Genomic DNA, 16,756 nt, shown 5'->3' with positions numbered 1-16,756 from the left:
TAGTGTTATTTAGTACATAAAAGTTCTGTGCTGTCGTGTTCACTATTACAGGCAGAATTATTCTCTCAATCCTTTTCACTTTTTCAGTATCCTGTCCTCCTACAAACTATGCTGCAACTGCATTAGAAAAAACGTGCAGTCCTGCAGCCTGGCTGTCAGAAGTTAGTGTTAGTGGAGGGACTCTCGAGGACAACTTCAAAGGAATGAGTGAAGTTGAAGTTTATGAGAATTCACTCGATTTGATCTCTTCAGGAAGAAGAGCCAAAGATTAAGGTTTATGATTGAAGTTTGCAGAACTGTGTAAACACTACCAACAGGATAAACTCTTTCTTGTTTTGTATTAGATCTCAGACTGTTAGAACAAAAGGCTAGTTTAGTTTCTAAGTCTGAAGAAAATGGGTTTCATTGAAATAAAGGGAATTCAGCTTCAAAACTTAAAATAAGTATCATGTTCTCTGAGCAGCCTTCCTCTCTCCTCTGCACTACCCAGCCTTCACCCTGGGTTAGGTGTCGTGCTTAGTTGTATGGCCTCAGTAGTGCCCAGGTTTTGATCTCATAATGCTTATATACCCTAGTTTAATTATCTAGTTATTTGTCTTCTCCACTAGACTAGAGGCTCCTTGGGACCTCTTTTCAGTATTTTGTTCAAAATTCTCAATAATGTAGTAACCTTGGGGCGCCTGGGTGGCGCAGTCGTTAAGCTTCTGCCTTCGGCTCAGGGCGTGATCCAGGTGTTGTGGGATCGAGCCCCACATCAGGCTCCTCCGCTATGAGCCTGCTTCTTCCTCTCCCACTCCCCCTGCCTGTGTTCCCTCTCTCGCTGGCTGTCTCTATCTCTGTCGAATAAATAAATAAAATCTTTAAAAAATAATAATACTAATAATGTAGTAACCATCTGGTGACTGTGGAGGTTAAAGTAAGGAAGAGCACAAGCAGACAATAAATGCATATAACTCATCCCTGTTGGAAAAACCAAATTAAAGGATACCTGATTTTTTTCCAAATAAAATCTAGATTATTTGGTTATTACAAAAAATTAAAGTGCTTTTTTAGTTTAGTAAAATTAGTACTCCCTTCCTGACTCTTAATGTAGCAGCATCTGGGAGAGACTGAGGTTAAAAGAAGTGAAATGTGAGCAATAGGGATCCAGAATTGGAATTCATATTAGGATGGTGACTAGGCGCAGACAAGCTCCATTTTTTAGGGTATCTTTTTTTTTTTTTTTTTTTTTTAATTTTATTTATTTGAGAGAGTGAGAGAGATCACAAGCACAGGGGAGGGACAGAGGGAGAAGCAGACGCCCTGCTGAGCAGGGAGCCCAATACGGAACTCAATCCCAGGACCCTGGGATCACGGCCTGAGCCAAAGGCAGACACTCAACTGACTGAGCCACCTAGGCACCCTTTTTAGGGTATCTTATATAAACTAAAAGATCAGTGTCTCAGAGTTCTGGGGCCCAACACTAACACTGTGATATAGACCAAAGGCTGCAACAAAGCAGCCCATGGGCCAAATTGGATTTAAACATATTTGCCTGCCTAACAAAATGTGCAAAATTTTGGACAAAATCCAGATTAGAGTCTACTTTTAAAAATAGAATTACCTAGTGACCCTTGGGCCCACACCCTTAGTAACATGTCCTCTTTAAATACAACATGAACTTTCCAGTTGCTTCAATTCCCCATTGCCTCCAGTCCAGATTTTCTCATTCGTTTGCCTCACTGGTTCCTAAAGGCATTCAAGTTTGCAACCCTTAATAGCCTCCTAGAATCTCTGCCTTTATAGGGCCCAGTAAGATCCAGCTAACTGATTCTTGGATCTTAGTTCTTGTTCACTAGTTTTCAGGCTGTGTTTCTCTGCACTCCATCAAGGGATAGTCTAGGGGATGTGGCCAGAAGTGGGTGAGCCATTCAGCCTCTTAACAGCCCAAACTTCTGATTAAATAGGATTAGCTTTGATTTCATTGTTTCACATATTGTGATTCCTCAAAAAAATTTCATTTGAATCAATGATTGGAGATTAAAGGTTTTCTTTTGTTAATGGTAGAGCTCTAGTTTAAGTGCTCAAGTCCAAACCCTCATTTTGCCAATGGGAAAAGAGACTTTTAGAGGTAAAGTGATTTGTCCCCAAGCTCGCAAGGCTAGTTAATGTCGGAGCTGCCTACATTCAGACATAACTAAAACAGAAAGAGTAAAACTAAGCAAACAATATCTACCTCTTGCCTCTTTGCTATCATTTGCAAATATGATGTGTACTGAAATTTTACTTTTTGTTAGTACATTAAAACCCCAGTGTATAATATAGATTAATATTTAATTTAGCATTCAGTTTATCCTTTAGGCTTTGTTTTTGGAAAATTCCTGCTTATGTAGAAAAAAGGTCTAGTTTACCGTGATTCCAATTAAAATACAGCACTTCCAGTTTTGAAGACCCTAGATAGTTCACTGGCTAACAAATTCCAGCTATTCTATATTAAATTTTATGAACTGTATTCTTAAAATAATCACCAAATGCTTCCCTAGTGCAGTACTTAGAAGTCTTTATTATGCTACTGAATTCATGTTCATGGTTTCTCCCTTTTTCTACAGGTGGTCATAATGTCACAATCTCCTTGCAGTCCAGGACTGGGCACACCCATATGCCTTCTGTAGTTGGCGTCCTTGTCTTTACCCAGTTCTGGTTCTGGTTTCCTCTTTCACACTTCCTGTCATTGGCTTATACCCCTACCTGTGTCATTGGCCTTAACAAGGACTTAAAGGTATGTTTGTGAGACCTCAGTTTTATAGTGTATCTTCTTCACTGTATCCTAACCACCCACTCACAAGAATTTTCATGAAATTTTAAAGATGAGTTGGCATCTCACCGATATTGTATTTCCCCTTTAAATTGAGTCATCACCTTGCTGAGTGGAGTGTATCAGTGGAAGTTTTGAAAATTAGATCTCCTTACTAACTGTGTAACCTTGGATGAATCAGTTGAGAAGGAATGGTAAGGGAGGGGGCAAATATAAAAATATGAAAAGGCTTTATAAATCACTCATCAATTTTGTTCAGTACTGAAGTTCTTTGGGAGCTATTGAAGGATTTCATGCAGATAAATGGCATGATGAGCTTTACATTCTAGAAACATCATTCTGGTATCAGTGGAAATCCATTACAGTGAATGCTATTGCAGTAATCTGGGCAAGGAAGAAAGGTGACCTGAACTAAATCTTAGTAAGGAGTGAAGGTTTGAGACAGGGCCATGTGTCAGAGTTGTGTGATGCTAGAGTATTTGATGGAAGAAAGGATTACTACTAAAGGGAAAAGCAAAATGGGAGGACATCTCTCTGGTAATGTCAGAAAACGAGGCCAACGTTGAGGAGCCAAGGAATCTGACAGAAACCGGTCATGTGACTCAAGGACTGAAGGTGCTATATCCCCTGTCATCACACCATCCTTTTTTTTTTTAATGGGGTTTGTGCTTAGGTCTTTCTCAATTCTGTGGCCTAATGACTCACCTGTCCTCCTATCTTCTCAGAGGCCTTTGACCTTAAAATCACTCTTGTATCTGGTCATCACTTCTGTTAAAATGCTCTATTAAATTTTCAAAGTATAAAAATTGGGGGCCAGAAAATGGCTGATAAAGATTGAGTATTTCATCCAGTTGACTTTTTTTTCCAGCATAGCTATACAGCCTTTTATCCTTTGTTTGAGTATAAAACTACTCACATTTATAAATATTGAGCAGTTTTATCTTTCAAAATATAATCTTTAGGTTTCCCAATTTCTATCCTTTAAAACACTGTAGTTAAACATCCTGTATAATCTATAGGGACTTTTTACTCTAACACACAATTTTCTGATCTCTATTTCCATTCTTTACAAGAAAAGTGGAATGAAAAAGACAAGATTCCTTATCCTAGTGAATGTGATGCCTATTACCATTCTCTGTCAGTGTAAATTGGGGAAATAGAGAAAAATTCAGACCAGTGAATTTAACACCTAGTCAGTAAGTAACGTGAAGCTGACTTTTCATTAGGCTCATGTTAGACTCTTGTAAGGAGGGATTATGTGGTATAGAAACTGTACAGACGTGTATAGGTTGTTGGAGTGGTATAAGGAAGGTACATGGCAGTTAGGTATGCAGGTTAGATAATCAGCACTTTACAAAGGAGGTAACAGTTGACCTGGTGCTCACACCATGGGTGGGACTTAACCCACTGAAGCAGGGTGCATGGCAGTAAAGATGAGATCAAGGGGTGCCTGTGAACAGGCATAGAGCTTCAGGAAAGTATAGAGAACTGCAGGTAGTTCGTTGAAGCACTTCAAAACAAATTCAGCGTAAGAAGACATACCTATAAGGGAGTACTGTAAGAGAGCATTTAGCCTGGATTGAAACTTTTGACTTTGTATTGTATGCTTGCTAGGAGCCTAAAATTCCTAAATTGATTTGGGTTATTTTAACCTAAGGGGGGAAATTCTTGTATTTCTTCAGATGCCGAAAGTTCAGTATAAATCAAACTGTAAACCGTCCACATTTGCATATCCTGCCCCTCTGGAAGTACCAAAAGAAAAAGAAAAGGAAAAGGTAGGTTCTTTGTTCCACTGAGCAGCATTTATACTTATATATAGAAGCTACTTGGTGTTTTACTTGGGTTTGTTTTAAATATTTTTATGTTTTAGATTAGATATTTTCAAAGTGTTACTTCTTATGGTAAAATGTAACATTGCACAAGAATGTGAAGTAAAAACCCTTTTTCTCTCCTGGGCATCCAAGTCCCATGTTGCAGGAATCATAATTTGAATCCCTCCAGATGTTTTCTCCATACATATCCATACTTTTTACACCAAGATAGAATTATTTTTGACATACTGTTCTGTACCTTATTGTTTTTACTTAAACAATTAATCTTTAAGGGGCGTCTACCTGATTCAGTCAGTAGAGTATGCAACTCTTGATCTCAGGGTCATGAGTTCAAGCCCCACATTGGGCATGGAGCCTACTTAAAATAAAACAAAAAATAATAATCTTTAAGAATTTCAATGTATGTGGATCTCATTTTTTGCTACAGAGCAATCCCTTAACGTGTATATACCATTATTTGTCTTCTCAGTTCCTCATCAGATGGACATTTTAAGGTGATTTCTAATTAATCACTATTACAAATGAGACTAGAGTAAGAGTCTTTATACACGTATATTTGTGAACTTGTACAAGTGTATCTGTAGGTTAGGATATTAGATGTGATTGATTAAAAGTAATGTATATTATTTATTTTCATAGGTATTAACTAAACTTCCTTTCAAAATGGATATAACCAACTTATATTCCTCTATCAGCAGTGTATGAGAGCACTCACTGATGTGTGTTGAATCGAACTATAGTGAATTAGAGAGCTGCACTTGACCCTGACATTTTCTCAGTAAAATTATCCTTTCTGATACCTTATATTTAGGAAAATGCTTGTTTTCCTCTCAAGGTGGTGTTCCATATTAGCCAGTTGTTGGTTATTTGCTATAAACTTTGTGTGTAAGTGGGGATATTTATATAATTGACCAAATTTGAGGGTGGTGGGTAATGATTATCCTTTGACAACAACATCTTGTCTCATTTCATCAGCTCTGTTTCAAACCCCCAGCTTTTGGATGAGAAACAAAATCAGCTTTATACTAATACTACCAGCCTTTCAAAGTCTTTTCCACCTTCAATTTCAGTGAGACCCATCAGGAAGGGTAATTCTAGGCTAACCACTCACCCACTGTGTATTACAATTGTAGGACATCTGATTCAGTAAGAATATCTTTATGACCAGGTTTGGAGGAAATTTTTATGTTTTCTCGTGCTTTCCCTTTAAAGTAAAAAAGGGTGCAGCACCCAGATATCTCAGAATCTCATGATAGCAAATCTATATCTAAGGTAGGCTACAGATTTAAAAAAAAAAAAAATAGAGTTATATTGGACACAAGCCTCCAGGAACTAAAGAGTCACCTGAGGACCATAGTAGTAAATAATGTGAATAAACGTGCTGCTTGCTTTTCCCATTTATTCCCTAATGATTTGATTTTTTATGATACTGCCAGGAAACAAAGTAGTACTGTAGAACTGAGTTCTCTTTGGGCTTTGTATGTAGGTAAGGGATTATGACTTACCCTGTTCACCTCCTCTAGGTTTCCACTGCTGTGTTATCTATTACCGCCAAGGCTAAAAAGAAGGAAAAAGAAAAGGAGAAAAAAGAGGAGGAGAAAATGGAAGTGGTAGGTATAATTTGGTGGTCATGTGGGTTGATATATATATATCTCTGTCATGGGCCAGATTCTTCCTTAAGTGAACATAACCATACCTTGCTCTTGGCTTCCCTTAAATAATTATCCTGTTCCAAGCAGAGACTTGAAACTTGAGTTCTTGGAGAAAGATACTTGAGTTCTTAGAGAAAATGACAACTAAAGTGGGTTTTGAAGGGCAGTGTAGAATTTTCAGACAATGAGATGATGGAGGGAGGGAATAAAGGCCCTTTCAAGCAAGGAGAATATCATTTGTTTAAAAAGATCCTCTTTTTCTGGTCTCTCCTGGTAGAAAAACCTCATCCTTTAAAACCAAGTTACGTAGCATACTTACCCCTCAGCAGTTAGTCTCTTCATCCTTTGAGTCTAGTATGACTTTGGTTGTACTTTCATTATATCTAATCCTAACTACCTTTTGTATCTAAGAGTTGCTCAGGAAACTTATCAAACATTATTCGGTGATATGAAAGAGAAGTGAACCTTTGTTGGGCTATTTTTTAATATTTTCCAGGATGAAGCAGAAAAAAAGGAAGAAAAAGAGAAGAAAAAAGAACCTGAGCCAAACTTCCAGTTATTGGATAACCCAGCCCGAGTTATGCCTGCCCAGCTTAAGGTCCTGACCATGCCAGAGACCTGTAGATACCAGCCTTTCAAACCAGTAAGTTATTGATGGCCTTTAGCGATATACCAGTGGGATATTAATTCATGGAACAGTGGTATATTGACAGAGGAGGATAAATCTCCCAAGCATTGGAGAAAGCTCTTAGTACAAATCGCTTAGCAAAAGAGAGAACGTTCCCTCCCATTTCATATAGATTTTGGGAGAGATTTTTTTTTCCTTTGTGTAACCCTACAAACATCCTTCCTCTACCAGAAGCTTACACTATAGAAGTTCCTAACACATGGAGCATAGACTCTGGGACCAGACATCCTGAGTTTGAATCCTGATTCTACCACTTACAGCCTTTGTAACCTTAGGTCTAGTACTAAACCTTTCTCTTCCTCAGTTTCCTCTACTGTAAAATAAGAATTATACCTAACTCAGAAATGTGGCAAAGAGTGAACAGGGTAGTGAACCGCCTGGGTGGCACAGCGGTTAAGCGTCTGCCTTCGGCTCAGGGCGTGATCCCGGCATTATGGGATCGAGCCCCACATCAGGCTCTTCTGCTATGAGCCTGCTTCTTCCTCTCCCACTCCCCCTGCTTGTGTTCCCTCTCTCGCTGGCTGTCTCTATCTCTGTCAAATAAATAAATAAAAATCTTAAAAAAAAAAAAAAAGAGTGAACAGGGTAAGTTAATACACAGGTACTTAGATAAGCATTGAATTTTACAATTTGAAAGGGATCTTCCTGCCATTTAATTTATTCCAAGGAAGAATGTTTCAGGTTAGAAACAAATGCTAATCAGTAATTTGAGCATGATAATGTCTTTTTTTTCTATGTTCTTGAAACCGGAAAACTAGAAAGCCATTAGTAGACACGTTTAATACATCCAGATCTTGGGCCTGCCTAAAATGTCATATATGAGATTTCTAAAAAATGTAAACTCATTCTCATCAACCCGAAAGTGGTCCCTGATGGTGGTGAGTGGAAGGCATCTCTTACCTACACTTGTGAGCCAGGATCTTACCTGACTAGATTATCAGCTAGAGGAGACAAGGACAGGAATGGAAGATGGCTATATTTAGTGGTAAAGAGTTAGAATTCGTAGAACTAAGTTTATATTCCAGCTCGGCCATTTCTTAGCTGTATAACTGAGACAAGTCATTTAATCTTTTCATGTTTCAATTTCCTCATCTGTTAAATGAGGAATATTGTACTATCCACCTCCTAGGAATGTTGTAAAGATTAAATAGGTCATTATGTGTAAAATACCTAGAACAATGTCTGGCACATGGGAAATCCTCAATAAATATTACTTGGTGGTGGTTATAAGTCACGAGACATCTGTAGGTAGCAAGACAATCAGGCCAGGAGGCAGGAATAGCTTGAAGATCTTTTCCCACCCTGTGTTATTATTAGGACCTAATACTACTTGGTTTGTAGTGTTCTCTGAATGAATTGATAGAACTACCAACGGACACTTTAAATGCAGTCACTATCTACTCTGCAGCCTAGTACATCTAAGTGGAGTGTTTACAGAGAATGTATTCTAACAGCATCTAGAAACTGCTGTTGCCAGTTGAAGTGGGATATATCACAAATGATATTAGTGTGCAACTAGTGAATACTTTAAGCATATAAGATACTGGCGTTTTTGACAATTATAAAGAATTAAGGACAGCAAAGTATATGCTCCATATCATGAGGCCATATGAGACTGGTGTGTTTTGGTTGGAAATTAAATGTTAAGCTTTGCTCAGAATAAGACAACGCTGCAGTAGTTGCCCATCTATGAGTCAAAAGACTGCCTTTGTGCACAAAGAAGTGAAGGCTAAGGAAGAGTTGCCAGCTGCCTGGCTGACTGTTGGAGGTATGCTGCGCTGATACACACACAGCCCCTCAGCAAAGACTGGGAGACCTTTTTGTTCCAGGTGTTCACGGAAATCCCTGTCCAGTCATAGGTGACCACTCAGTTGAGTAGAGACTTCAGTGGTCACATACAGTGGAAAATATTGACTTTATACAAGAAGTTCAGAAAAGTTGCAAAACAAACCAACAGCAACAGCAAACCCTGGGGAAGGGAGAGAATCTGATTTTCAGAGTCGCCACACTATATTATTTTAACGTCCAGTTTCAACAAAAAATTACAAGACATACAAAGAAATAAATACCTCGACATCATAGGCAGGCTAAATCATCTATTGACAATGTGTTCAAAGGCCTAAAGGAACAGTGTCTAAAGAACTAAAGGAAAGTATGAGAATGATGTCTGAACAAATAGTTAATCAGTAAAGAGATAGAAATCATAAAAATAATCAAGTAGAAATTGTGGAGTTATAAAATACAGTAACTGAAATGAAAATTGTTAAAGGAGCTCAGCAGCTGATTTGAGCAGACTTGGGCAACCTTGAAGATTGGTTGGTTGAGGAACAACCTAAAAAGAAGGGTGAGGAGAAATGAGCAGAGCCTCAGAGACCTATGGAACAATATCAGGCATACCACGCTACATAAAATGGGATCATGGGAATCCCAAAAAAGAGAAAAGTGTAAAAGAATATTTGAAGAAATAATGGCTGAAAACTTCCCAGATCTTATGAATAATATTAATCTACACATCCAAAATGTTCAGTGGATCCAAGTATGATAAATTCAAAGAGATCCACCGGTAGGCTTATCGTGATCAAATTGTTGAAAACAGGGACTCTTGAGAAGAGCAGCTCATCATGTGCTGGGATCCTAAATAGGATTAACAGCTGATTTGTCGCCAGAAACGATGGAGGCCAGAAGGCAGTAGGATGGCATGTTTGTAGTGCGGAAAGACGAGACTCAACCAGAAATTCTCTATCCAGCGAAACTACCCTGTAAAAATGAAGGTGAAATTGAGACATCCCCCAATAAAAACTAAGAGAATTTGTTGCTAGCTAACCTGCCATACAAGAAATACTAAAGTGAATGCTTCAGGTTGAAATGAAAGGATACTAGACAATAATTTGAATCCACATGAAAAAATAGAGAGTACTGATAAATGTAACTACATAGGTAAAGCTATATGAAGGATAGTATAAATGTATTTTTGTTTGTAACTCTTCTGTCTGGTTTAAAAGACAAGTGTATAAAGCAATCATAAGTTGATGTGCACACACTGTATGAAAGTGTAAAGTTAAGATATGCATTAAATATGTCAAGTTTCTGGCTTCTATAGCAGATTGCCACCTACCATTTAAAACTGAATGATTTAAACAAATTCTCACAGTTCTAGGGCCTAGAAGTCCATGATTAGGGTGCCAGCATGATTGGGTTCTTAGTAAAGGCCCTCATCCTACTTTACAAATAACCCTCTTCTCACTGTTTGTTCATATGGCAGAGAGAGGAAACTAGCTCTCTTCCTGTCTCTCCTTATAATGGCACTGATTTCATTATTAATGAGTTCTGCACCCTGGTGACCTAGTTGCTTCCTAAAGGCCCACATCCTAATACTATCATTTTGGGGGTTAGGATTTCAACGTATGAATGGCAGACATTCAGTACATAACGCAAAGCAGTAGGGAAATACCGGTATATTGAAGTGTAGTTTTTGTATACTATTGAAATTAAGTTACTATTTTTCAGTGAGATTAAGATGTTAATTGCAACCCTGAAGGCGACCACCAGACGAAATAACTCTTAAAGTAGCCTAAAAGAAACTAAAAGAAAATTAAAAGACTAAAAGAAACTAAAGAAAATCAAACTTAGTACACTAGAAAATATCTATTTAATACCAAAGAAGCCAGCAGTAGAAGAATTGAGGAACAAAGATATATAAGCCATACCAAAAAAAACAGCAAAATGGCAGGAGCAAATCTTAGTAATCACATGAGATGTCTTTTTTTTTTTTTTTTTTTTCTTTTAAGATAAGCTCTAGGCCCAACATGGGCCTAGAACTCACGACCGCAAGATCAAGAGTCTCATGCTCTACCAACTGAGCCAGCCAGGGACCCCTAATCACATGAGATATAAACGGATTAACCATACCAGTTAAAGCGCAGAGATCAGCCAAATGGCTAAAAAAGAAAATGAACCGACTGTATGCTCTCTACCAGAGACATGCTTTATGGGACACCTGGCTGGCTTAGCAGAGCATGCAGCTCCTCATCTCAGGGTTGTAAGTTTGAGCCCCACCCTTGGGTGTAGAGATTACTTAAAAAATAAAATCTTAAAACATACACTTTAGATCCAAAGACTGAAGTAGATTAAAAGCAAATGGATGGGAAGATATCCCATGCAAACAAGTAATTAAAAGAGAGCTGGAGCAACTGTACTAACATCAGACAAAATATACTTTAAAAGAAAAATTGTTGGGGCAGCTGGGTGGCTCGGTCATTTAAGTGTCTGCCCTCAGCTCAGGTCACAATCCCCCGGTCCTGGAATCAAGTCCCGCATTGGGCTCCCTGCTCAGCTCTCCCTCTGCCTGCAGCATCCCCTGCTTGTGCACGCTCTGTCTGTCAAATAAATAAATAAAATCTTTAAAAAATATAAAGAAAGAAAAAGAAAAGAAAAAAGAAAAACTGTTGCTGGAGACAAAGAACATTTTACAGTAGTAAAAAGGTCATGAGCACCTGGCTGACTCAGTCAGTAGATCATGCAACTCTTGACCTCGGGGATGTAGGTTCAAGCCCCACATTGGGTGTAGAGATTACTTTTTTAAAAAATAAAATAAACCTAAACCACATTGCTCTAAGGCTCTTTCCTTATGTTGTTTATATTGCAGGATTTGAGTTGGAGTATCTCATTCCAGTTGAGCTTGAAATAGTACAGTTATAACCTGGAGCCATCTGTTTCCCAAATTTAGGGAGTCGTTTTTGTGAACCTAAGAATTTTCTTGTTTGGTAGATGATTTATCTTCATTTGGTCTTTTAGAAGGCTCAGGTAAACTTCTAGACTATGGAGCATTAGGACAGTGGCTTTGTACTATGATTATTCTTGGGTGCATATTGGTAGTAAGGCCAGGGTCCATTCATAAAATGGCTCTCTTCGGGGAAAGCAGACTTTCTAAGGAAAAGAGTTAGAAAATAACGTGCATGAATATGTGTGCTGAGAGAAGGGAAATAGTGCAGAAATTCAGGAAGGCATACCAGTTTTATAGCATGGCAGGGCAGGGTTCCAATGAGTAAAAATCAGATTAGGTTGAACTGCAGAGCTATTTGTATATATGTGAATCATCTGACTAATGTGCTTGTGCTTCTTTTCCTTCCCAGTAATTTGCTTTGGTAGAAATAATGTTTTTCCAGATGTGCCCTGCCACTGTTGACTGATTTAATTACAAAGAGCAGCTCTCCATTTCCTTTGACACAGGCAAGCAAATAGAATAAGAATAGCACACAGAGATGGGTGAAGAGTTGGGTGTGTGAATTTACTTCTGCTGATATGTTTGGGAGAGAGCTAATAAAATTGCTTCTACTCTCTAGTTCTTTTCTGTTTCCCATCTACTACGTCCTCTTCTGTTGCAAGGATTTGTAGACTAAAGTGAAAAACGTTCAGTGTATCTGTGATATTTACGTTGTTCACTCTGTCGTTCTGCGATCACTTGAGAGAAATTGGCTTTTCATTTGTAGATTGTCTTTTGTGTCCAAAATGATATTTCTCACATGTCATAAAGTATCTGTTAGAGTAGTGTGCTCCACAAACTTTACTGTGCAGATGTATCACCCGGGGATCTTGTTAAAATGCAGATTCTGTAGATCCAGGTCGGGCTATGTTTTCTGCATTTCTAACAAACTCCCAGGTGATAATGATGCTACTGGTCCAGGACCACGTGTTGAGTAGCAAGGCATCAGAATGCCGTATTTGGACAGTAAACTTTCTCTACGGTGAGACCGAGGCAGTGCTGGAGGTACTGCTCTTCAGTTGGGTCTCATCGTCTAAATAGAACAGTACCACATGTTCTGCCATGGGTTAGTCCCGACAGATGAGAGATTTCTGTATCCTTTGTAGTGGACATTGACTGTTGCTTTCCTCGTTTAGTCCTCAGACTAACTGTGGGAATGTTAGAGGAAGATCTTATTAGCCACTTCTTGCAGTTGAACAGTGTGTCACAGGTGTAGTGTCACACGGGCACTCATGCCCGGGTTTCCTGGCTCTTGCCTGGTGAAGTGTAGTTCTCTTCCAGTTCTTTACTTCCAAATCATCCAGGTAGTCGTAAGGTCTCATTTAACAAATACGTGCTCTAGACTCTGGAGCAGTCTGAAAATATGAGTGGAATTTGTGCTTCTTCATTCCATGCTCTGTGTTTACAGCTGTCCATTGGAGGCATCATCATCCTGAAGGATACCAGTGAAGACATTGAAGAACTGGTAGAACCTGTGGCAGCCCATGGCCCAAAAATCGAGGAAGAAGAACAAGAGCCAGAACCTCCAGAACCATTTGAGTATATCGATGATTAAGGACCAGAGGCACGTGTGGAATAAAATTGTATATCGAGGGAAATCTGTTTCTCAATACGTCTTAAATATTTTCAGCAGAGACATCGTGTCACTTTTTCCATTCCTTTTGTGCTTAATCCCTGTTTACCTACATGGTTTTAAAATTCCCCCTCTTTTTGGCTTCTTCGGCATACATAACCCCCAACTCCTTTTTCTTTCTCCTTTGACTCTCTCTACCCTCTGGTGTTTGACCAGTGCTATTCAGAGTGGCTAATAACTGTTCTCATAAGTCCATGGCGACGTAGGGAGCTTGCTTCAGAATGTCAATCTGCTCAATACTTCTTTCATTTAAAAAGCCTTGCTTACCCCCTCACCCCAAAAAAAGTCAACTGAACTGACAGTTTGATCATGATAGAGTTGATTTACACTTGATGTGAGCCCCTTATTACAGATCAGTTACAGTTGACGGCCAGCACTGGTTCATGGATCACTGATTTCTCTCTCTCTCTCTCTCTCTCTCTCTCTCTCCCTTTCCTTTGGTGATACTTTTGGCACGAAGGGCCTTAATATTCATTTACTCACTGAAGCTATCAAACATCTAATGTGTGTAACAGACACGGTGCTTAAAGGTACTTTGGAGTCAGTTTAGACTATATACCACAAAGCTTTGTCCAGTTGAAAAAGATTATTATGCCAGTGTTCTAACAGTGCTGAAGTAGGTCTTTAGATGCAAAAAATTGGAATAATCTAATGTCACGATCCCCCATTTTTTGAGTAGTCATCATATATTTGAAGATGCATATAAACTATATAATCAAGGTTTTCTCATTCCACCCTAGTACAATACATTGTTAGACAAATAAGAATTTACTTTTTTTCTATTCTTTAAAGAAAATAAGAGTAGTATCATTTATGACATTATGACAAAAGAAAAGTACATGTAAATGCCAAGCTGTAAATCTAGCACCATGAGTGTTACACACGGACTAGCAATTAATGAAAGCTTTTACAGAAATCTCAGATAAATATTAAGGCAGAAACCCTGCCATTAGTAGGAAAATATATTCAAACCCCCAAAAGTGTTTGGACTTTTGATGAGAGAGAGATTTACAATAACTTCCTGTCTGTGTAAAATTGCTTTGAAAATTATCTTTGGGCCTTTGATGGTTTCCTCCGCTTTACCCCACCAGCACATGGCGGTATTGATACCATAAGCACCCAGTCTCTGTGTGGAACTGAACAGACTCACCTTAGCCCCCTCAAGCCTTTCACCACACCTTACTGAAAACCCCCCGATTAAGTCTTTCAAGGCATTTAACTACAAGATGGCGTAGAAGTTTTTAGTGAGAAATTGGATTTTTTTAAGTAAACTCTAAACCCAATGGGGACTGAAACTCACAGTCCTGAGATTGAGTCACATGCTCTACCAACCGAGCCAGCCAGCCACCCACCCCAGAAATTGGATTCTTAATATTTTCCAAAGGATAAAACATTCAGTCTAATAGTGTAAAAACTGGAGTCTATCTTAGCGAAAACTGGCATATTAGGACCACATTGGCAGGGTTAGGGGTAGTTTTAGACTTCGACAGCTAGTGGTACAAAAATAAAATTTTTCTTTTAAAGAATAACCCTAGCTTTTCCCCTTACGCCCTTCTTTAGGATCTCGTTGTCTGAGGAAGATTGTCCAGGCCCGTATTGGAGATGCTTGTGAAGAAATCCATGCTGAGACCTGCTCCTCACCGCATGTACCATTGCCTCTGCGCTGACCCGAAGAACCTTGTCTCCAAGTCTTTGGTGAAGAGAAGATATATGACTATTTAGTGTGCTCTTTCACAGAACTTGGTTTTCAAATAAATATATTAAAATCTCCAGATTGGACAAAGACTTTTTAATTTGTTTGTTTTTCAGCCTCGATTTTAAATAAAGGACCTAATACCCTTCCCACCCCACCATGAAATGCCTAAACTCAGAGATCTAAATCCTTGATTGCTAGGATGAGTATGCATGATTTTCATATTGATGAAAGAGTTAAACTGGTTTATAGATTATTTGAAAAATGGAAAAAATAAGAAAAAAGATATCAACCCTTGTTCTTCATTCCAAGAATTCTCTGCAGTTTTTTTTTAAATCAGGTTGAGGGTATGGGGTACCATCATTGACTGAAGTCCCTTTAGTGGTCCAAGGGAAATGTCTGTTTAGGCAGCTCAGAGCATTATTTAAAAGAAAGCTTTGCCTGTTATTTCCTGCTTTTGACCCTGCTGAGGACAATAGATACAAAATCATTTGGCCACAGGATTTAATAATGTACTCTTTTTTTCCCTCTCTTTCTACCCTTTTTTGCCATGTGCTTCTTAATTTGAGGTATAATTTAAATATAATAATGTAGAAATTTGAAGTGTATACAATTTGATGAGTTTTGACAAGTGCAATTTTGATTTCTATATTATCAGGCCTTAGATGTTGGGCTCTTGAAATAAGCAGACATGGTCATTATTCTGACAACCACCCCTTCTCATGTTCTTGGCATATGAAAGAGGACCTCTGATACACTAGGACATAGCAATAAGAGCTAGGTTTGGGGGTTTGGTGGGTTTTTTTGTGTTTGGTCTTCAATCATGTAAAATAAAAGTAGGTTATTTCCAGCATTTATATATGAATGGTTCCTCGTTCCAATCTTGATCCTTATACTTTTTAATTTAGGATATAGCCGCCTGAGTCTGGGGGTGGGGGGAAACTATTGTTAGAGGAAACCAGCGCCCAGGTAGATCAGCCCTACTACAATCATCCACCACAGCTTTGTTGCTAGGTCCAGGTTTAAAGGTTACTAATCCCAAAGGATGGCTCCGTTCATTGGTTAATTTCATTGTAAATTCCCTCCTTTGTAAATTCCTGTTTCCTCAATATCAAATGATTCTATAAAAGAGATTATCTCATTTCCTAGCCTCTCATTAGCTATGTCCTTCCTGTTCAAGCTCCTAACATTGCTTGCATTTCAGACAGAGTTATCTCTAACATTTCCCTTAATATATGAAATGTTTATAAAACAGAAGTCTCTCAATGATGTCACTGTCTAAAATTGAGTAGTCTGGGAGAGGTGGTACATTCACTGGCCTATGACCAAAGTCATTAAATTCCTTCCAGACTAGTAGATTGAACTTCAGGGAGCAGTCAGCACTAGTTCCTGGTAAGCAGTGCAATTTAGGATTTGTAACTTGTCTTAAATATTGAGGTTATAGCTCTAAAAAAATGTAAGCTATAAAGTAAAATGGCCACTTCGATCAGGTTATGATGAGACTGTATCTGTTTTCCTGATGGCTTTTGTTACCCTAGAAGATTTCCTAGATATGCATAGCACTGAGAGATAACAGAGGAGCAAATGAACAGGGTGAAATAAAGTCGTGTGTGAAGACAGGATAGGAGCTAGGACTGGCATGTTCGCCAGAACAGAAGGGAGGGTGGCAGCAGTTACTCCCAGGTGATGTCATTGTGACACA

General features: G+C 38.6%; 1 protein-coding gene across 3 annotated transcripts in view; it reads left to right on the top strand.

Annotated features, from left to right (window-relative positions):
* PSMD1 (proteasome 26S subunit, non-ATPase 1) overlaps positions 1–15,131 on the top strand; it is a 92,199-nt gene extending 77,068 nt beyond the window's left edge. For all 3 annotated transcript variants that reach the window (XM_040639157.1, XM_040639161.1, XM_040639149.1), the window contains exons 20-25: positions 2,589–2,758; positions 4,477–4,569; positions 6,150–6,236; positions 6,775–6,921; positions 13,137–13,292; positions 14,922–15,131. In XM_040639157.1, coding sequence (XP_040495091.1) covers positions 2,589–2,758; positions 4,477–4,569; positions 6,150–6,236; positions 6,775–6,921; positions 13,137–13,283 — 644 coding nt within the window. In that variant the 3' untranslated portion in view covers positions 13,284–13,292; positions 14,922–15,131. The remainder of the gene's footprint in view (positions 1–2,588; positions 2,759–4,476; positions 4,570–6,149; positions 6,237–6,774; positions 6,922–13,136; positions 13,293–14,921) is intronic.
* The last annotated feature ends 1,625 nt before the right edge of the window (positions 15,132–16,756 follow it).

The sequence above is a fragment of the Ursus maritimus genome, unplaced genomic scaffold, assembly GCF_017311325.1.
Source record: "Ursus maritimus isolate PB19 unplaced genomic scaffold, ASM1731132v1 scaffold_1, whole genome shotgun sequence".
Classification (NCBI taxonomy): Eukaryota; Metazoa; Chordata; class Mammalia; order Carnivora; family Ursidae; genus Ursus; species Ursus maritimus.
The sequence above is the reverse complement of the archived record's forward strand: the minus strand, read 5'-3'. Positions and strand labels throughout refer to the sequence as shown.